The 21,485-nt window shown below is 43.5% G+C and overlaps 3 protein-coding genes across 8 annotated transcripts; all 3 read right to left on the bottom strand.

The window, feature by feature from the left end:
• Window positions 1-1,247: 1,247 nt before the first annotated feature.
• tusc2a (tumor suppressor 2, mitochondrial calcium regulator a) lies at window positions 1,248-3,491 on the bottom strand. The gene is made up of 4 exons (XM_053868755.1): window positions 3,330-3,491; window positions 2,153-2,371; window positions 1,898-2,018; window positions 1,248-1,827 (listed from the first exon to the last, which is right to left on the bottom strand). The coding sequence occupies exons 2-4, from the start codon at window positions 2,299-2,301 to the stop codon at window positions 1,762-1,764; spliced, it is 336 nt and encodes a 111-aa protein (XP_053724730.1). The 5' UTR covers window positions 2,302-2,371; window positions 3,330-3,491; the 3' UTR covers window positions 1,248-1,761.
• Window positions 3,492-3,562: 71 nt separating this feature from the next.
• On the bottom strand, window positions 3,563-17,004 carry LOC128760956 (ras association domain-containing protein 1-like). 3 transcript variants are annotated; one of them, XM_053868751.1, is made up of 7 exons: window positions 16,756-17,004; window positions 14,737-15,090; window positions 11,994-12,118; window positions 5,748-5,855; window positions 5,386-5,677; window positions 5,197-5,312; window positions 3,563-4,683 (listed from the first exon to the last, which is right to left on the bottom strand). In XM_053868751.1, the coding sequence occupies exons 2-7, from the start codon at window positions 15,053-15,055 to the stop codon at window positions 4,537-4,539; spliced, it is 1,107 nt and encodes a 368-aa protein (XP_053724726.1). In that variant the 5' UTR covers window positions 15,056-15,090; window positions 16,756-17,004; the 3' UTR covers window positions 3,563-4,536. The 3 variants fall into 3 exon arrangements, with proteins under 3 accessions (XP_053724726.1, XP_053724729.1, XP_053724728.1); XM_053868754.1 differs by lacking the exons at window positions 11,994-12,118; window positions 14,737-15,090; window positions 16,756-17,004 and adding an exon at window positions 11,487-11,879 and having other exon boundaries at window positions 3,570-4,683; XM_053868753.1 differs by lacking the exons at window positions 11,994-12,118; window positions 14,737-15,090; window positions 16,756-17,004 and adding an exon at window positions 7,239-7,613 and having other exon boundaries at window positions 3,571-4,683.
• A 783-nt stretch (window positions 17,005-17,787) lies between these two features.
• Window positions 17,788-21,358, bottom strand: zmynd10 (zinc finger, MYND-type containing 10). Of its 4 annotated transcripts, none has more exons than XM_053868552.1 (12): window positions 21,317-21,358; window positions 20,684-20,792; window positions 20,491-20,607; window positions 20,376-20,429; window positions 20,155-20,304; window positions 20,000-20,088; window positions 19,433-19,527; window positions 19,185-19,357; window positions 18,875-19,000; window positions 18,680-18,801; window positions 18,497-18,622; window positions 17,788-18,112 (listed from the first exon to the last, which is right to left on the bottom strand). In XM_053868552.1, exons 2-12 carry the CDS (start codon window positions 20,753-20,755, stop codon window positions 18,016-18,018), a joined length of 1,221 nt encoding a protein of 406 aa, XP_053724527.1. In that variant the 5' UTR covers window positions 20,756-20,792; window positions 21,317-21,358; the 3' UTR covers window positions 17,788-18,015. The 4 variants fall into 4 exon arrangements, with proteins under 4 accessions (XP_053724527.1, XP_053724524.1, XP_053724525.1 ...); XM_053868549.1 differs by having other exon boundaries at window positions 21,192-21,356; XM_053868550.1 differs by lacking the exon at window positions 21,317-21,358 and adding an exon at window positions 21,116-21,265.
• Window positions 21,359-21,485: the final 127 nt, after the last annotated feature.

Here is a 21,485-nt window from a genome sequence, read left to right as displayed (position 1 = left end):
GGAGGAAGCCCTTGGAAGTGAGTGACCTCTGGCACGAAAACACACCCGACCACATTCCACTCAATTACAGAGACCAGCTCGGGCCTGGAAACAGCAGCCCACATTTGGCCGCGGAGACTCATCACATGTGAAATATAGGCATCAAGCATGATATTCAGCTTTGTTTGAGACTGACGTTGTGGTTATTAGACAGCGAACATGAACGTATGTGAAGGGGGGACTCGCCTCAAGCGTAATAAGGACATTGAAGTGGGAACTGACTTGAGGATTGCCAACCATTTGAAAGCATCCACACCAACACAGCTGCCTTTGTGCTCGCAGCAGAAATCCAATCGGCCGCTCTAAAAATAAGGGAGGATATGAACATGCTAGGGTTATACTTACAGCTGTCATGGAAGTACAGGAACTGCCGGCACACTTTAATGCAACCGCTGATTACATGGTGACTTGGAGAGGTTTTTTTTCACCTCGACCATATAGTCCTGGCTTCCTGGGGATTTGCATCCTTGTTTGTTGTGGAGAGCGACGTGGTCCAGCGAAGTCACACGCGTCCAGCAGCATTCAGATTCATATGCAACACTTTTACATCCTAAGTGACTAGAATATTCCCTCACACCACATATATATCAGCATGAGCATAAGTATAAACAGCCAGGGGGCTTCCCTTTATGAATTTATTGGGTATTTATGAACACATGTTGAGTTAAGAATAAAATCTATGTAAAGTAAATGCAGTTTTTATGGGTTTAATGATCTCATTTTAATCACTTGTTTAACACTGTATGATTAAGAGTATATTGCTCTCTACTGTCTGGCAATGTTCACCATACAGAGAGGTTCACACAGCGAAATTGAGAGCGAATGGATTTGTTTTGAAATACTTTTGCATTTCTGTCAAGAAACTTCTGCAAATTTGAAGCTATTAATTCACAGTGACACTTACATAAATCTGTAGGTAACATCTTTACTGTCTTTATTCCCCTCCATAGATTAACTTTTTACCGACTCGGTTAACTCAGGGAATGAAAAAGGGAAATACGTGTATCCTGCTGGCGCGCCTGCCAGGAAGTACAAGTGATGCCCGAGGCTTCCACTAGAGGGCGGCACACCGTCTACACGTGCTTAGACGCATCTAGAAGAAAAAAATGAATTTACAGTGAGGAATTCAAAAGGCAAGTAGAAGTAAATAAAGACTGTGAGTGTGGTCTGGGTAGCAGACAAGAAGTCACATGACCCATTCTCAGCTCAGTGAAACATTTATTCAAGTATTCCCAACTAAGAAAGGTGAATATTTACAGCGTGTCATGTTCACTAGTGCAGGTCTGCGCATCAACAACTGAGACAGACTCACAATACAGACTATGATTCATTTATGTACAATAAAATTGACTTCATTGAGGACCATCCTATACGGAGCTTTTACCATCTCTCATGTTAACGCCCACATACGAAGACATGTACAGATTCTATCGACGCACGAAAGGCAAACGCTGCTGAAGCTTTTCCCCCCTTCCGGCAGAAAAGGAGCTTCCTGTGAGCAACACAACGGACGTTCTCTCAGCGTGTCGGCTGGACGGTGGAAACAGCTTCACCATCTCACTGTCAGCATGTGGATATGTGGGTTTGGATTTCACATGTTCTCCCTCACAGTTCCAGTCTGGACCGCCATACTGCTGAATGGAACACGACTTATTTGGACTCCTCTTTCTAAAAAGAAGTGCACCTGCGACTTGACTTTGTAATTGGTCACGTGTGAGCGGTTCACACTTCACAGAGGACGATGGGGAAATCTACATGGATGCAAGGATGATCCAGCTTCACTATTCCCTGAAAGAGAAAAGCATAAGAGAAATGAAATGGATTTTGTAAAAATAAAAACTTCCATTTCTGCTCTCACCTGTGGAATCAGATTCTTCTGAATTCTCTTCAATTTTGACTTCTTCCTGCCATTTTTAGTCACGACTGTCTCTTCATAGAACTCGTGCGCCAGGTCCCCGTCCTCGTCATAGTACAAGGAACTGGGGAGACGAAGACTGCAGTTAGGATCAAGCATTTCCTTCATTTGACCCACGTTCTCCTTTACGTCTATCGATAACAACAACAACAACAACAGATGTATTATTTCCCTGGAATTGTCTGCGGGCCTATTCACCTTCGCCTGGTGAAAACGAATGGGTTTCCACTCCTGGAGCCTTTAAGTCGGGCCACAGACTGCTCATTCCCATCAGCCGCAGATTCACCTCCGGCTCCACTGCCTGAGAAAGGCCAGACGCCCTTGGCTTTGGATCCGCTTCCCCCCATTCTCACAGATAAGACATTGTGAGTCCTGAAGCTTTCAATTACACCGTCAACGTCTTAACCCAAGCTGGATCTGTGCGGGACGAGGAAACACAGATGACCACACTTGCAATTAGCGTTTACCTTGTGGCATTCCAGCAACAGTCAAGTGCTTCTGCAGCACATTTGTGGCCTCTCAGCCGATGATGAGGACAATAACAACGTTGGTTTACTCTTCAATCTTCAACTGGAAGTGGTTGAAGTCAAAAGACAACATGCAGCAAAGATCTCACTTTGTGCTTCATTTCCATCTTAAACGTTTGCTTTTGCTAGTCCAGGACTAGCAATGTGATGATTGTAATAATTTGTAATCTGATTTTTTCTGTAGTTATCACTCGTTTTGAAATGCTATGTATGGAAGACAAATGCTCTCCAAAACTACGGTGGCTGGAAGGTGCAAAACAAAACGCAAAATGTCACACTCAGACAACAACACACAATCACAAAATAAAATACACGGTGGATAAAACAAGTTAAATTGGCGTTTTGGCTCAGCTTTTAAATAAATGCTACATACTGTAGGTGCAACGGTATTGGTGAAATCTCAGCAATGCAATGGGATATCCTACACTAACGACAGTTATATTAAACTAAAAAATAGAGGTCCAATTAGCTGAAAGGTTTCCAAGCGTAAGTCACCGTGTCTAAATCTCGGTGTATGCACTGATAGGTGTTAGCATCATGTGGAGCTAACGTGACAACCTGACGGGTCTTTTCCCTCATCTGCGTGTCACACATGGGTCTTTAGGTGTTTTATACATTACTCTTGTGTTTGTCAACTTGGCTCATCATTTCGATGGATGGTAATTCGCCGCTTGTCAATAAGAAATGCATCGAACGGTACCTGAACGGCTCGGTTAACTCGGCTTGGTAGCTGACGCAGGTTAGCATCATTAGCTTAGCGACCTGAGCAGCCGAGTCTGATAGGTTTTACCCCAGAGTTACACAATCAAAACAGACAAACGACGGCATTCCTGTGTGCGTCAACCCACCTTTTTCCACAATGAGGAAATTTCATGCCGTGTCATTACTTGAAGCGTTAAACAACGTCGATACAGCGGTGTGTTTTGGTCACCGTGTTGGGAGTGATCAGCTGATCTATCAGACGGGTGACGCAGTTCAAGCGACGCGGCCATATCCGTGACGTCACGGTCGTGCTCTTCGACCACATTACTGGTTTTATTAAAGTGACTCTGGACAGCAAATCTCTCATCTGAGAAACATTTTATTGGAAAGAAAGACAGAGACAGAACAAGAAAACATATCCGTAGAGGAAAGTGGAACACAAACAAAAGTGGCAAGTTTAGGAATGACAGCTTCCAGTGATGTTGTAAAGTTTCATCCACAAACTCCAGTCAATTTGAGCGACTCTGGCATTCATTAATGCACACATTTGTCCATACAACAGCCACACTCACAAATTGACGGTGGAGAGACAAACACGCTTCAACAGTGTCAAGAGGTCGTGGCAGGCTCCATAAAGGGTCAAATGAAAATCACAATTCCTTCAACAAAAACTTCACTTTAAAGCAGGACAGTACCTGGAAAGTTAAATTGCAGCAGGGATTTATCAGAGAATGTTCTTTGGGATTAATAAATGCATATAAACCTCATGTATTTGGTTGGAATGTTTGTCAGATCAATAAAAAAATAGGTTCACCACAGCAGTAAATGTTGGCAAATTCCTTCTTAGTATCTCTGACTGTAATGTCAACAACAAATTATGTGAACACCTTGCATTTGTTAAGTCATATTAAGGTGTAACAGCAGCCTTCCATTTTATCATTCAACTGTGTGCTAAAGAGGAGCTATTAAATAATAACAGATGGCTTTTCAATCCTGCATAACTGCCAGATTCCATACTGACAGAGGCATAAAGTGAACCAGTTGAAGTGCATAGATAAAGGAACATCGACCACAGTCTCATCTGCCATTGCTCACTTCTCTCTCTCTCCTCACAGACTCTCAGACTCTCCAGGTGTAAGGCACTTCTCATCTTTCGCATCATCTCACACGCACATTCGCGCTCTTGTATCTCCAGGTGCCCCCTCACGCTCTCTCCTCACTGAAGAGGCTTTTTGGGTAGGGTTCTTTTTTTCATCTTCTGGGTTCCTTGGATGCAGCAGTAACTGGGCATCATCTCCATCTGATGACAGTCCAGCCATTCGGTGCACATTTAACCCCCAGCATGGTGTGGTCTCAACCTGGAGTGGAGCCCCTCAGGGCCTCCTGCATCTTGGTGCGAGCCAGAGCGTAGCGCTGCACCAGCTGCTTGATGTGCTCCTCTTCTTCGCGCTGCAGGATACGGAGGAAGTTCTTCAGCTCTGGCATGGAAAAGGCGTGCCACTGGAAGGAAAACAGAAAAGCCATCACTACTGAGGGCATGTCGTCACCTTGAAGTCCAGCATGTCCCAGATCAAGCCACGTCCACGAAAGCTATTCTTATGTGTGAATCTATGATGAAGTGGAAGCACAAATTCACAGAATGGGTTTGTTTCTTTTGCCGCATCTCAATAATTTAAAACTTTCTGTTTACTTTAGGGGGGAGCCATCTTGGATTGTGTGCTCAAGGTAGTGAAGAGTCACCTCACTAGGGAATCCTGTATCATGTGACTCAATGGAACGCATCATGAAAAATGTCCAAATGGTATAAAATTCATGAGCAAATGTTTTAAAATTTCTGATGCTTTGTGTTTGTGTTGTATCTTATCTTTAGTGCCTTTGGTATGTGTCAGTGTCTTTGTTGTCAATAGCTGCTGTGACATTTCCCCACTGTGACACTAAAAAAAAAGACCATCCCACCTAATCTAACTTTTCATCTCGCTGCTTATCGTCCATTTCATTTCACCATTCACTCACATTGACTTCTCCGGTTTCATTCTCCTTCAGAACGAAGCTGAGGGCCTTCTCATTGGGTCCAGCAGACAGACGCAGGGGCAGGGGGTGGTCAGTGTCTGACAGCTTCCGAAGGTAAACTACAAATTCAGCAGAAACTAATGTTAGTCTTCTACGTCGCATCTGTAAATGCATGAGAGGAGGACTTTGTACCTTGGTCGTGACGCTCGCTGCGCTCGAACAGAGCGAACTTGGCAGGATTGTCCACCACAGTGAACTTCTTCAGAAGAGCCTCGATGACCTCACGCGCAGAAGTACGAGAGCTGATGTGCAGGTGCTTGGACGCGTCCTTCGGCATGTAGAATGAGGTACGCCGTTTGACGCCATTGGCTTTTTTGGCTCCCCCGTCGCGTCCGGCTCCTCCTTTCTTGGGCGGATTGACCGACACGGGTCGGGCCAGCTTGAACTGCACTTTAATGAAGCCGGTGTAGGAGCCATCCTTGTTCTGTTGAGAACATTTTTTCAAATGTTAGGCTAAGAAAGTTCATGAATCCAGAACTTTGACGGATACTCACCACATTCATGAACAGATTGCTGTTGATCTGAGCATTGTATTCCTTCACCTTCTTCTGGATATCTGCAGATGTTAACTCCTGCTTTCCACCAGCCTCCTGCTTCTCATCCTGTGTGCAGCACAGATAGATGATCAATATGGTCCTTTGAATTGAGGAAAATAATTACATCTTTTGATATAAATACGTTAGTTAACGTCTCACATGTTTAACCTCCTGCTAACCCAAAGTCTGTGAAGCAAGACTCTTTGGGATTAGATGTAGGAAACACTAAGGTTTGGCTTAAATCTGCCCAACAGGAAGGACCAGTTGCATCAGACGGCGATCCCACTTCCTGTTGACGCAGCAACAATGATGTCACCCCTGCTTAATCCTGTTGGACAGCAAGGATCTCGTGCCAGAGGCGGGGGGTGATGGGAGGTTGAGGGAAGAGCCTGTGGAGCCTGCAGCTGTTTAATGTGACCACAGCTCCAACGGCTCCGCAGCACATTCCACAGCTTGGTATTCGAGTAAAAATAGCCGCAGTGGTGGGAGAGACAAAACCCTCCCTTGTTTCTCAGACACATCCTGTGAATCAGCTACTCAGTCATCCAGTCGGGTTCCACTGAAGCTGAGGCAGGTTTTTCCTGTCCCGATCCAACTTTTGTTGATAATGAACACACTTTTTTACACTATAAACAAAAACCTGTAGGATTTCACAAAACTAATGCGCCACTGCAAAACAAAAACAGAGGTGGATTGTGGGTTTAACTTCACCTTCTTACCACAGAGAAAGATGGAGAAACAAAAATGAGGAAGTGAAATAGTGCAATAAAGTTCTGCAGTTAGCGGCGGTAGAGAAAAATGACGCACCCACTTAAATAGAACACTTAATATGATGGTGAAAAGTTGAACGGTGTTTATGGTTATTTTCATGTGGGGCGACAAGAAGCTGTGTAGGTGACAACAAAAATACCCGAAAACATCCACTGACTCATCCGAGATTGTGAAACTAGTGGGGGAAAAGGGCGTGTGGGTGTCGAAACATGAGACACCTCAAACATGACAACCGTGGCTATAACAACCAAAATGTGCTGATGATTTTATTCACTGTTTGGAGCCAAAGTAAAGAGCTCAGACACGCCTGCTGACGGATGGGTGTGTAATGAAGGGCGTCCACTCGTTACAGGGGAAATCACGCCTTGCCTTGTTTCAGGCCGGCAACTCTCTTGCCAACCAGCAGAGCCAACTTCGAGGACAATCCGAACCGAACCGCGGTACTGCTGGATGTGCGCGCGAGCTGATGATGCACCAATGCACGAACATCAGCAGCAAACGGCTTTGAACATTGACGCTTTGATTCCATTTGCTTATATAGCGAACTTCACGTTCAGTTGGTTTTTATGACATATAACATTGTTATTGCTAACGACACACATCCACGAACCGATCCGAGCCGAGCCTGGGCGACCGTGTCGTCCTCAAACGGACCGTAACTGACAGTGGTTTTCTCACCTTCTTGGGCTGCACATTGGCTTTCCGCGACTTGGTGAAAAACGAGGTTCGGGCGGTGAAGAACTGGTCGAACTCGGAGCCCGAGTCTTCATCGCTGCAGTAGCCGCTGCTGGTGGAACTTCCCCAGGTCATCTCGAAGGAGGGGGTCTTGTCAGAGCTGCTGGTGGCGGTGCTCATGGTAACGCTCCTCAAAAAGCGCGACAGTTTCCGCTGAGATGAAACCTCAACAAAGTATGGCTACGAACTTTTCCCGGCGATAGCTGCGGTGGATCCGGACGATTGAGAGCTAGCGATACTCGACTGGCCACGTTTCTCGATGTCGGGAGTGTGTGAAACAGGATGTGAACTGGTCCCGCCCGCACCAGCCGCCGCTTCCTCCCACCACAGATGCCCCGCCCATTTCCGTTGACAGCAGATTGGAAAATACACAAATCCAGCGCGGCGCCTTCTGATTGGTTGCAACTACTTCCTGGTCCCCTCGGTCTCGCCGAACGCTGGCGCTCTTCGACCGTCATGTGACCGGTCACAAGACGCCTTTGATACGCCATAAAGCTCTGATGCTTAAACAGTACTTTGATTTTTGTGGCTTAAATCTTGTATTTGTTATGACGTAGACACACGTGCCAAACTATTTGGAGCTTGTTTGGTGGAGACAAAAACCTGCACCCACACAGGTCTTTTAGGATTCACCTTGATGTAGACGAACACGCCATTCAATCAAATGGCTATTGAAAATATTAAGAAGTAAGGAAGGAAAGGAGTCGTTCCTGGGCCAAATTTGAGACTGACATTTTAAAAGAAGCATGTAGAAAGTAGTGCAAAATGTAGGATTCCTTACACTTAAATTGTTATTTAAATAAGAGTAGATACAGTCCTACAGATGTCTCAAAATTAAAGATTATAGAAGTAAAATGGAGAAGAATGAAAATAGAAAACATATCATCATCATTTTCATCAAATATCTAGGATCAAGTTGATGTGTATTGCAACTACATCAGGGATCAAAACATACTCAATGATACAAGTGTGACTTGGAAGTAAATGTTGGTGGAGCTTAAAGTAAACAATGTTTTAAGTATTTGCACATCTTACAAGCCTGAGGGATCCTCTCTGTCAATGGGAAATGTCAGCTACATGATAAATAGGTATGTTTTTTGTTTACTCAGCAGGAGCTCAATGCACTCAAATATCTCCAGGAGGGACCCAAAATAAGAAACTGACCCGGTGACACCCGCATGAGATTGTTGAACCAAATGAGTATGGTCCTGCGTGAGCTGCAGAACATCATGAACTCTACTGTAGTCCATTAGGAAGCAGTGCACAAAGATGACGCTCAGAACAAGTCATTGAAAAGCAAATCACACAAACCGACAGTGAAAGCGTGATTCCATTACAGAACTTGGACTGTTGTCAGAACAGTGGCGCCGGAAAGCTTCGACATATCGGTCTCAATGAACTCTTTCATCAGATGTTATCTGCTTCCTAAATGCTCCTTTGAAAGATGCAACAATGACATCAACTGTGTTTTCCCTTTCAAAAAAACCCTCCATTGAGGAGTCTGATATATTGTCAGTGTTTGGTTCAAATGTTTCAGACTGTTTTTTGAAAATGCTTATTTTCCATATCAGGTATGAACAAGCAGCCTGTTTCAAGAACAGGTCAACATGAGACAATTTTATTGAAATATTGTCGATCTTCTGGCTCCAGAAGTCGCCAGACTTGCCTCAAACTGTGACCAGGAAGGAGACTACTCTTCAGACGTTTAACAGGAGTAATGTTCTATACTCTCATAGAGCAGCGGTGAGCGCAGGCAGTGGGGCACATGCGTTTCTGAGCCTGCATTTATGTGGTTGCGGACATTTTCCATCATTCAGTACTTTTAATATTCTAAATACAAACTCACTTGTTTTGTTTTTTTACACTTCCCCTTTCCCATGATAAATTGGATTACTGCAATTGGTGATGCTTATTTTAGCAGTATGTTTTGTCCCCCAAAAAAACAATTATTTTTAAAATTACCCTCTAAAAAATGCTTTTCCATCGTACTGTTTAATCGATAGAGTCCAAGATATTCACCACTTAGATCTTCCAGCATTGAGTAAAATGTACATAAAAATAAAAATATATTTTAAGCATATACTTTTATTTTAGAATTCTGAAGTTGCAAAATTTAAGTTACATTTAATGTTCATCATCTGTCCTTGTGTCTTTAGGTTTGATGGCCCCTGCTAGTCTCAGTATAAAATGTGGACTGCACACCCCTGCGCAGGGTCACTATTACACTACTATGACTAGTACATTAAGAGCTGGCCAGTGGACAATCTTAGCCCCTTGTCAGATGCTAGGATGCCTCGGAGGTCCTGAGTCAAGTGGACCGCTCCAATTGATATTTCTGTCTGTAGTTCATGCACTGCAGAAGAAATTCTTCCAGCAGTGTTAGTCAATATTTTGGTGTTATATAGTAAAATCATTTATCAAGTGGTACAAAAATATTGAGGCGGTACTGCATTATTGTCTAAAGAGTTCCATCCCGAGGCTTGTGGAGGGATGAAGTTGACCAGTAACACTTTAGAATGAGGAACACATATTAACTATTAACATCTAAACTGAACTTGTTTACAGTTAACAATCAGTAACTGCAGCGTTGTTTATAGTGAACTTCTGGTGCGTTTTTTTTTTAGCTAATATATTAATGAGAAGGTTATAATGAATAATAACAGGCTAATAGACACATGAATAAGGGGCTTGTTTAGGGTAATGTATGTGCCCTAATCTAAAGTGTAACCAGTTGATCAATAATCATTGTTTACTCAGCAAAAAACAGTTCAACTCAGTATAAAACACTGGAGCAAAGCACCAGATTTCTCTGCAAATGTTATGTGTGTCATGGGACATCTTGGTGATGTTTGCTGAATATTGTGGTTTACTCCCTTATTATCCCATTTCAAGCTCATTCTGCAGATGCATTCCAGAGCTCAACCCCAGTTGTCAATAGCGAGAGAGATGGACGGCTCCCTGAGGTCTTCCACAATTGGCAGAAGAGATTGCTCAGTCACAGACAGTCCATTTTCCAAGCCATGGTTTTTGGCTACTCAGCAGCATCTGACGTGTTGAGTTTGAGTGACTGCTAAAGAGAATCACTCTTGTACGCTAACGTGAATCAACATTTTTATCTGCTCAAAACGTTTCCGGTCTACACAAGATGACGGCACGACCATAAGCTGAGGTCATCTCTGGACTGTTAACATCCGCTGCAGTTGAGACTGAACTAACACAGAGGAATGTTTGCGCTTCATTACCCTCCGGCACATCCTGTCTGTCATATGACAACACAAGACTATTTAAAGTTTGCTCAAGCACACGTGAGCTGGAGAAACCTCCGACCACTGTGGATGTATAGAGTCATGTGTGTTTTATGAGCTGTGTTTCTTGAATTCAAATCACTCATGATGACTGATGGATCCATATTAAGTTGACTGAATATGTATTGCATTGTTAGTATGTTTTCCCTTTAATAGCTGCAGAGGCTTAAAGTGCAAGTTAAAATCATCAACACAGAGCAGGATTCAGTTGATATTTCACGCCATATTTACAAGTTGATCGTGTATGAATGAATCTGCGATATATATATGTGTGTGTGTCATTTATATTTATGTGATTAATATTATCAATGTATTATATATTTACTTGTAACTAGTATGTTTCATTTATTTATTTATTTCATCATGATACTTGTTTATATATTATGGGTACTTATTTGTCTTGTGTTAATTGTCTTCGCTCTTTTTAATGCTGATGCTTTGTGGATGTCTTTGAAGTTTGTTGTGAATCTTTAATGCCTTTGTCAGTGTCTTTGTTGTCAGAAGGTGCCCACTGTAACTAACATAAAAACGAGCCTAATTTCGGGAAACATAAAAAAAAAAAATCATTTGGAACACTTATTTAAAAACATCAGCTACAAGTGAATGTGAGTTATCTGACGCCCTCCAGGCTACATTCCAACCTGCCGATCAGCTGTAACTCTATGTTTACTCACAATATTATTTACATTGCCTGCAGGTACGGAAAAGATCTCCTTACCAGAGGAATATTGACGTCCTCTGGCTGTCGCACAAGTTCACGAGAAAGCTGATGCGGACGAATCTGACATCAACATATGAATCCTGATTTTTGCTCTCATGTTATCAGTTGCACGTTCAGAGTTGTTAAATTCAAGTGTTTGGGATCAGATTCTGGTCATCCACCAACCTTGCACTTCTTCAAACACAGTCTTGTAGCTCCTGATCTTGTCAAGCGTGTCAGTAACTAGCGCATCATGAGTTCTGTGAATGAACAGCAGCTTGCAAGCGATGTTGCTAAAAGCCAGTGAACAGTCCAGCGACACAAAGGTGTGAACGTGAATAAGAAAACTGAATCAGCGGATGCCAATTCAACTTCCCCTGTACATGGGGCTAACGTGAAGTTCTCCCTGCTCTTGAACTCTGACTCTTGACTATTGTCTGAGTAAATGAATGAGCGCATCACTCAGCTGATTTGATCAGTGGAACTGCGCGAGAAAGTTCCAGTTGTGTTCCAGTTCAAAGGTTCCACAAAGTGAGCCAGAATTACTTTGGTGATGCGCCACGTTTCCTGTTTTATGATGGTCTTCATGTGGCGCTGATGTTGCATGAATACAAGAGGCCTCGCAAAGAATTCCATCTGTTACTTAAGGAGCAGATGTGGAGCAGAAAGAAGGTTTATGATGGCGCTTCTTACCACATTTGTGTCTGTTTCTATGGAGAACTCCACAAAACACGTCTGATCCACCGAGGATCCTTGATCCCAGCTGCAGTCGAGTTTGATCAGAGCTCGGCAGCGGTAGTGGCACGTGAATTTGCAGTCTGTAGGGAGGAAACACGAGTTGTTTGATCAGACACATGTGCTTAAAGTACAGTAATCGATGACACAAGGGAACAGCTTCATGGATGGCCTTTAGTTCTTAGCATGTTCTTATGTTGGTTTGTCATCTGTCTCTTTTCAGAATACTGTAACTTTCAGGAAATCAAAAGTCTCAATTTGAGAGTGATCCAGATCATGTTTTAGCCATCAATTTAGGAATTCAGTACACACTAGAGTACACACTAGGGATGGGCGATAATTTATCGTACGAGATGTATCGCTGAAAACAATTTCCGCAATGAGAATTCTGCATCTCACGATAAATCCGATAAACACACGGCGCACTCGCTGCATTGGACTTGCATACATGAATAAGGCAGACCGAGACGCCACGGTCTTTGGTTCACGATCGTAGTTTTAATTTACAATTTTTAATACAGGGAACCTTTGATAATGACACTGGTCGACTCAGTCTCTGGATCCCTTTTTATTTTACTAGATGGAGTGGTCCTCATAGGTTCTCTGACGCAGTCGTCTGCCTTGGTTCACATCAACACATGCAGGTCTCCCGCTGCACTGGCGCTTCGGCGAAACACCGTATTGGCGGCGGCGTCCTCTTCTGCGTCCCCATTAGAGTTCACTGCACACGGACACACTCTCACAGGCAGCGCTAATGCTACAACCTGGAATCAGTTAGGGACCATCAACAAATTCTAACGCGGTCAGTATAAATTATATCTTCAGTAAGGCAACAACTATTTTAGGAGAGAGAATTGTGAGAAGGTTTTTCATCACACAAGACAAAGGACTGACACTTTGAATAATAGTTTGGAGAATTGAATATGACTAAATGATTATTATTTCTAATGTTTCTTCGATAGCATCTAGGAAATGTGTCCAGACTGGTTCCTAGTTAAAGCAACTGTTAAGAGACGTAAGATACAGCCGACAGACGACTCAATTGAATCCCCAAATAAAGCTGGCAGAGCAGTCTGTCAGACACCAGCGGCTTCTACCAGAGACGCGAAACACTGAATTTCTCATCTCTACACAAACTATTCGATTTAAACATAAACAAATAATAATGTTGGACACAAACTCCACAAATAAGATTCACCATAAAACAGTTTCTTCTAGAGAGACTGTAGCGTCCAACACATGGAATAGAAGGAAAATGTATTTATCATTTTTGAAGAAATTACAACGTGATAATTTTTTTTGTCCATGTCGCCCATCCCTACAACACACAGTATACACACTAGCAATGTCTACATACTCTGTGGTGTATGTGGGCTATGATTTGGCGCTCTCACCACCTAGGCTGGGGTTCGATTCCCAGTCAGGGAATAAAGCTTTAGTTCTTGGTTTACACTCTGTGAGTGTTTTTCTCCTGCGAATTTACTTGAGCTAACATACTAAGACGCTGTTTAATGGCAGAACCCAACCTCAAGATTTTATCTAGTCAGCACCGTGACACGCAACATTCCCCAGTCAGTTCATATTTCTTAGTCAAGCTATGTGTAGATGTCAGGGGTGGGACTTGATTAAAAAAAAAGTGTTGTAGCTGAGGCCACATGCGTCGAGACCGAGACCAATGTGTGGTGTGAGACCAGGACAGAGACCAAACTGAATACAGGACTCAGATGTCTATTAGCGATAGACACACACACACACACACACATTTTTTTTTCATTTCTTATGGCAAAGGAAACAGTAGTAATTTTTTCAAACTAAATGAAGAACTACTATGATAGGATCAATGACTTCAGCTCTCCTTCATTGGTCTTGGTCTCGACTCGGCCTCAGGTTAAGTGGTCTCCACCACAACATGACTATCTCTCTTCGTCTCCATCATGAATGTTTTGGTGATGACATCACGTCATATAATGTGGTGCACCTGGAATTGGTGCAGTGAAAAATGTTCGCAGAGATAGAAAGTTTCTAAGGCATTAAAATGTTACTTAGATCCACAAAGCATGTCCCAGTCCTGGTATATATAGATGTGTTTTCCATCTACTCATAATCATTAATAATTACCAAAAACACTTGGCATCTGCAGCTACTTTAGGTTTGTATTCAGAAATACACATTGTTGATATCTTGGGGTCTTGTTCTGCAGTGGGGGGAATAAGTGAGTTGGAGATTGTCCAGCGAATTGGGGCAACTGGGCCGGTATTGTAGTTGCTCTTCTGCACTGTTGTGTGTAAGAGCTGCTCCCGAAAATGGATGGATGGACGTTGGTGCCAGTGCCAGTGGTGTCAGTAGTTTAAAGCATGAAATACAGTGCTTAGTGTGTCGCTGAAATCCAAGAGATCTTCAAGACATTACAAAAGACTCTTCCGATGTTATGTAACTCGGCAAATTCACGGGTGACACTTCTGACTTGAAAACACTCCTCAGTGTTCTGCAGACTTGGTGCATCTAACCACAGCGTCAAAGATCAGAGTGAGGAACAGGATGTGCAAGATCACTCTGACTTAAGAGTCAGAAACCATGATGAAACAGGACTCTGGAGTTGTCTAAGTCATTTTTTTCATCATGTTCTTTCTATCTATCTATGTATCTATCTATGTATCTACACACATCAGCTACTAATAAACCACTGACACAGTGAACTCACTGACACAGCGCAGGCTCTGCTTGTACAGGCCCCAGATGAAGTCCCCGCACAGGTCACACCATGTGGGCTGAGCGTTGCTGCAGGGCTGGAAGTTGTGCCCCTCCCCGCTCTCCTCAGGGGGCTGGGGGTCCTGGTCGCTGCTCAGCACTCTGATGATGCCCACACGGCTGAGCAGGTCGGGAACTTTTCCCGCGCTGATCCTCACAGCGTTGGCTCTCTCCAGACGTGGAGGCGAACACGGCGAACGTGAGCGGGTCAGCTCGATCCGATCCACACCTGCGCTCAGGTCACGCAGCTCGATGAACTCACCAGCAGACATGCTGTCTACTTAGGTCCTGTCGCTGTCCATCCTCGCTGCAAGACAGAGTGACAGTGTCACTGTGGAAAGTAGTGAGCTTCAGGGTTGTCTGCTTTATTTGTATATTTAAACAACAACTGTGTTTAAAATGTGACACCTATTAACTTTGTTTCTCTCAGTCATTTAAATCCTCCACAAAGAAAACAAAGCAATATAACTGAAGAGAAGAATGAAATGGCAATGATAGTAACCTCCTCAATAATTGTTGGGGACTCAGCATTATAGTCTAGAATTTTTAAAAAGGTTCATTATTTTGTACGGAGCCCTGGAAGTGACATGCTTGTGTTGTGTTTTTTTGGACATGGCGTGCATGACTTTATTTTTTTAGATAATTGTTATCTCGTGATAATGTGTATCTCGTGATAACAATTATCTCAAGATATTTTTTATCTCAAGATACAATTGTAAATGTCAGCGCATGCGTAACTGCCTCTCTGGCAAAGCATTTTGTATACATCCTCCTGCAACCACTATGTTTCCCATGGCTTCGTAACTGTTCGCCAACATTGTCAGTCACTGTCTGCAAGTCTATGCGCTTTTAACACGCTGATCAAGTGCCTTGTACTCAAAATAATACCATATGTGGCTAAGCTAAACGTATTACGAGTCTCTGGACACGACATGCATGACTTTATTTTTTTTTAATACCGAGATACAAATTATCTCGAGATAACTGTTATCTCGGGAGAAAAAAATAAAGTCATGCACGCCACATGTGGTAATATTTTGAGTAGAAGGCACTTGATCAGAGTGTTAAAAGCGCACAGACTTTGCCGTCAGCAATATTCTGACTTGCAGACAGCGAATGACAACGTTAACGAATAGTTACGCAGCCATGGGAGACATAGCGGTTAGAGGAAGTAATCGTTTCTTGAGATAACAGTTATCTCGAGATAAAAAAAATATAAAGTCATGCATGTCACGTCCCAAAAAAATAAACACATGCATGTTACTTCCAGGGCTCCGTAATTTTGCCTGTGTTTGCTGAGGATATGGTACAATTATGCAAGGTAATGAAGAGAGATGGAGGAAAGCGAAGAGGAGAGTGAAGGCGGGATGGAGCAGATGAGTGCAGGGGTGGGAAGGGTGGGAGGGAAGCTTTACAGGACAGTCGATGTTTGGTTTGGAGACTGCAGCTCTGACGCAGAGACTGGAAGATGTCAGCTGAAGATGCTCTGCTTTTCAGCGGAGTGACTGGAAAGGAGAAGACGAGAAACGAGTGGGAGCTCAGGTGGATATGTTCTGAGGGGTCACCGGGAAAGAGAGGGCATTTTCAGATGGAGACATGAGGACATCAACTCCATAGGTTTGACGAGGCAGCATGATCAAGTCAGGTTCCGATGGAAGAGGCTGAGGCGAGGAAGCGATGGGGGCTCTATCACCGCCCAGGGCCGCGCACGCGCTAGAGCAGCCCCTGCGTGTTGCTTCAAACAGGACGTCCAGTTCAGCCAACTCTCGGAGAAAATCCAAGCAGCGGAGGTCAAATCACATTCGGTACAACAGTGCGAACGTCATCTCTGTTCCAAGTTCAGATATTTTGAGTTTATCTTTAGGAGGAGAAACGACCGTTAACCGAAGAGTAGCCGACATGTACAGTGAAAAAAGGGTTAAATATGCCTCCGTTAGACATGAAAAGGAGTACTTAAGCGAGTATTTGTTACCTGCCGTGTTAGGCGAGAGCTCCAGCGGCGACTTGATCTCGACTCTAGTCTGGGGAGGAAACGTCTGTCCGAGTAACGGAGATGAGAAGCCGCGTCGACTTCATCTCTGGAGACGTGTCCTCGCGTTCATGGCCTCCACAGAGGAGCGCCCACCTCAAACTCACGAGATGTTGTACAACTCCAAACTTCACCGAAGCGCCTTCTAACCGAGAGAGAGGCGAGATGATCTGCCGCGACATCCGGGATGTTTCCGTTTGCTGGGGCGGCGGGGGGAGTCCTCGTGCTCAGCTTCTTCAGATCAAACCCCGCAGACGGACCGAACCGAGGACATCACCGCTCTGCACCTCGTTGTTTGGAGGGAAAACTCGGCGTCTTGGAGTAAAAAAAATAATCTGGTGATTGTAGAACAGCAGTAATATTAAGCTCAAGTAACGATGTCGTTATAAATAAGAGTTTTAAAAGATCACAACAACAGCCCCAAAACAAGTAACTGATCTCGATCCGGCCAAACACACGACCTGTTTCACCTGGTGAGTGGCTTCACAGAGGAGCACCTGAGCCAACAGTCACGTCCCTGTGACGCGACTGATTCACAAACCCGTCACCTGCCATTCACTTGCGGAAAGACGCACTCTGTCAACAGACGTATGCGTCTATTATTCATGAAATAATCACTTTTAAATGGTGTATAGCAAAGCGACCATAACACGTGTCACATTTGTCAGTAAACCATGAAGACGAGTGTGAATAATATCACAGGTTTATGATATGTTTATGCCACTTTCATTACTTATCTTTGAAAATACTACGGAATTTCATGTATTTATACGTTAAAAGGTCACATTTTACTCCAGCTCCATAACCACACCATATCGATATTCTTCTCCTTTTCTTCATCAACGTTGACAAATAAGCTAGAAAGTGCAGTTCCTCAAATGAATTCCGCCTTTTTGATTCTGTATCAACGGCAACATTTTTTTGTTCGTTCTGTACCCAGATATAACCTTTGATGTGAAACTCGACATTGTTTGGTTACTTTTTATTTTGCATTCCATTCAATTCTATTCCCCATCCACAGGCAACTGGCAGAACTGAACTTATGTCCATCATCAATGGTTTGAAAAAAAAAAAAAAAACTTTGGAAGGTGTTCTAGAGACACCTTGCAAATACTGCATAGATATTAACGAGATTTAATAAGAAAGACAAAAGGAAACACATAAAAAAAGAGAATAAATTGGTTTGGAACAGTCCAGTTTTGTTCAGCTCTGAATCTGCAGGTCACTGAGCTTCTCTGACGTCTTGGTCATCAGCTGGCAAACCTTCTTGTGTTTGGCCCAGTTATTCACCTGACATTCTCTGTAGATATGAAAAGAAAATCATCACAAATATCCAATACCGTGAATTAATGACATATATCTAATAAATAAAACTACATATTCAAGTTTACTAGTAGAGTTAACACATTAGCACGATCGATTTGCTCTGGGCTTAAAAAAAAAAACAAAACAGGATAATTTAGTAAATCAATATTTTTTCCCCTCCAGATTTACATTGAGTTACATTTCCCATAAATATCATGGACTCCGTGCTTAAGTCTATCCCTAGCACCCTCTGCTGGCAGCATCTTTAAATTACACATTTTGTTTTATTATTTGGCACATGAGTTTCAGTTTTAATGCTAAACACGAAGTGACTTCTGGACTTGCTTAAGAGAGCTGACCCGGACTCGGACCCCCTCACCTGCTGCAGTACCACTCCGCCTGACACTGAGAGCATCTCTTCGCTGCCTCTCTCCCACACAGTCCACACTTCGGCTTCTCCGGAATCAAACTCTCCATCACATCCAAGTTATACGTCTGCGCCAACCTGGTGAAACCGCCGTGTTCAAAACAGGAGAGTTGTGATTATTTACTCCCGCCTCACCTGTTGGCCTGCAGCCTCAGGTCACTCTCCGATGCGCTGAACGTCTCCTTCACTTGGTACTTGGCAATTCCTTTCCACTTTCCAGAGTTTTCATTCACTATGTGGTTCCATATTTCAGGAATCTGTGGAAGGAAAGTGAGTATCATTTTACCTCCTGTTTTGAATCAATATAAAAGCCCTTCACTCATGATGCACCTGCTCTAAAATGAGCCCTTTTCTGGGAGGTTCTGGATCCGTCACAGCCAGGTGAGCCAGGAAGCGCTGCAGTTCCACTAAGATTGGGAGCTGATCAAGCAACACCTCAGTCAGGAATCTGCGAAGCTGTTGGGGGGGGAAGCCAGTGAGTATATGACCTTCTCACTGAAGGGTCAGAAAAACTTCAGCGTGAGCAAAACACATTCAAATTGATCCACTGATGTTACACTAAAGCACAGCTTGTTTCATCATAAATATAAGCAGCAAAATTGCAAATGAAATTAATTTAAAAAGTGTATTTGTACACGACCTTAAGGAGCTGGCTCTTATTGAAACTGTTGAAGTCGTATTTCCTCTGACAGTCTTCCTTCAGCAGCAGGTTGTAGAGAGAGAGCCAAACTTGACCGTCCAGTTTGGTCATCTTCAAATGATCCTCCGCAGGAAGCTTCTGCCACTTTCCATTGATGTACTTTTCCACATCACCTACAATGAATAAACCGCTTGATCAAGATGATTTTCACAACACTGTGACATGCCAAACAGCACTTTTGTTGTTACCATTGTTGCAGCGACTCCACGGGCAGCAGTCGATCAGGTGGACCAGCAAACACGGGAAGTTATGCGTGCTGAGCATCCGAGTGATCACACTGACACTAGGGAAGAAAAGAAGAAGGGATACGGCAAATAAAAAATACGTCTTTATTTTGGGATATTTAAGCTAATGTGGAAGGGTTTTAGCTTTCATGTGAACCATGAGCAGTTGTTTCTACAAGACTGATAAGCGTCAGGGACTATACAAGAATGAGAGCATCTAAAACAACTGCAAAACATCAAACTTGTCCACGTTAAATGAAGCCTTTAATACGAATGGCTTCTCAACCAGGCTCCAAGCCGACGGCCTCAGAGTCACTCACTGACTAAAGAGCAGCAGGTCATGAGATCAAATCCCAGTCAGGTCACCAAGGCAAGGTCTTCAGGGCCACATGCAGAGCCATTGTGAGTTGCTTTGGCAACAGTCAAGTATAACAAGCAAAAGGTGATGGGGTCAAATCTCTTATAAAGCCACAGCTTTTCAGCTTCGACTGTTATGTAATGTGGCATGAACTTCTCTTATAGCCGCTGTACCTCTGCGTGTGGTCGGTGATGTAGCGCAGCACAGACACAGCCTTCAGGGAAATCTCCAGCTCCAGTGTGGAACTCTGCATTTGCAGCTCCTTGACCACAAAAGAAGACAATTGAACTATCATCTGAGGAGAGCCACGTTGGCTCTGATGTCTCACCTCTTTTGGAGATCGGGTGGTTTTGTCAGACTGGTTTTCCTGAGGAGTCACTGCGCCATTCTTCCCTGTTTTACCAGCCAGCAGTGTGAGTTTGCGGTGGCAGTAATCCACCAAGTCCAGGACAGAGTCATCAGCTGCTTCACACGAGTCCTATTCAACACATCATGTCTGGTGAAGTCACGAAGAACATTTTGTGAGAGCGTGTTTGTGTTCATAATGACCTTATGAAACATGATGGTTTCCAGTAAATTGATGATGGTGGCTTCATGGTGGATCTGAAAGAGAGAGATGTAGCTCCAGGGCCTTCACTCGCACTGGTTACGGGCCTCCACTCACCACCATGTAGAGAGGGAAAGTGTTCTTAGGATGAAAGTCTTGCAGCTGACACAAAATGGGGAAAATCTTCTGCTTCCACACTTCAATGAGGATCATCTCGTGGACCAGGACGGGAATCTAAAAACCAGAAAAAAAGGATTAGAAGTATATATCTAACCAAGAGACAGGTGGGAATCAATGTCCGGCAATGTACCTTCCCGTGCAACACCAGCAGCTCTTTGATGAACTCATCATGCATGGCTGAGGCGTTCAAGATGGCCTGCATGTTCAGTTTCTCAATGTATTCATGTTGCGTGAACCATCTACAACACCAAACAAGCGCAGAACACATCATTTTATGTATATATAACCATCCAAAACTACACAGTACTGATTCATCTGAGGTGTTTGTAGCGAGTGCGTGACAGAGGTTCTTGAATGGATGAGAAACATTAACACAACAACAGTCTTGCTAATATATTTAACCCAAGGAACACGGAATAATTCGTTTACTACTACAAAACTATGAGCAACTAGTCACTAGCAGCACTAAACCAGGTTCATAAGTTCATGTATTAGCAAGCAAGCATTGCCATTAAAGTGGAGTAGGAGTAAAATTGTACAGTGTTAATATGAAATACTTCACCTTTTTTCTTGCTATTCAAACATATTTGTGTCGATCATTGCCCGTCTTTAACCACTGGAAATACTGGCTCTCTTACCTCGTCGAACCTACTTCTTTGAGGGGAAAAACTTGCAGACTCTGAACAAACCCTTCTGCCTCGGCAGGCAAAACTACTGACGTGTCCATTTTTAACGTTGCAGATCTGAAACGGAACAAATGTACCTCGTTCGTTAGCTTGTTCGTTCCACCCGTGCTGTTGCTATGGTTACTCCAAACTAAACGTAGCTCTTTCAATGGCCAGTGGGAGGCGCTGCTCTCCTATGTTGTTTTATTCCGTAACAAAGCGACTGAAGCCGAACCTTATAACACGATTCACTTAGATCTAAAGCCC

This window comes from Synchiropus splendidus, chromosome 6, assembly GCF_027744825.2.
Source record: "Synchiropus splendidus isolate RoL2022-P1 chromosome 6, RoL_Sspl_1.0, whole genome shotgun sequence".
Taxonomy (NCBI): Eukaryota; Metazoa; Chordata; class Actinopteri; order Syngnathiformes; family Callionymidae; genus Synchiropus; species Synchiropus splendidus.
This window is presented reverse-complemented; position numbering and strand designations above follow the sequence as displayed.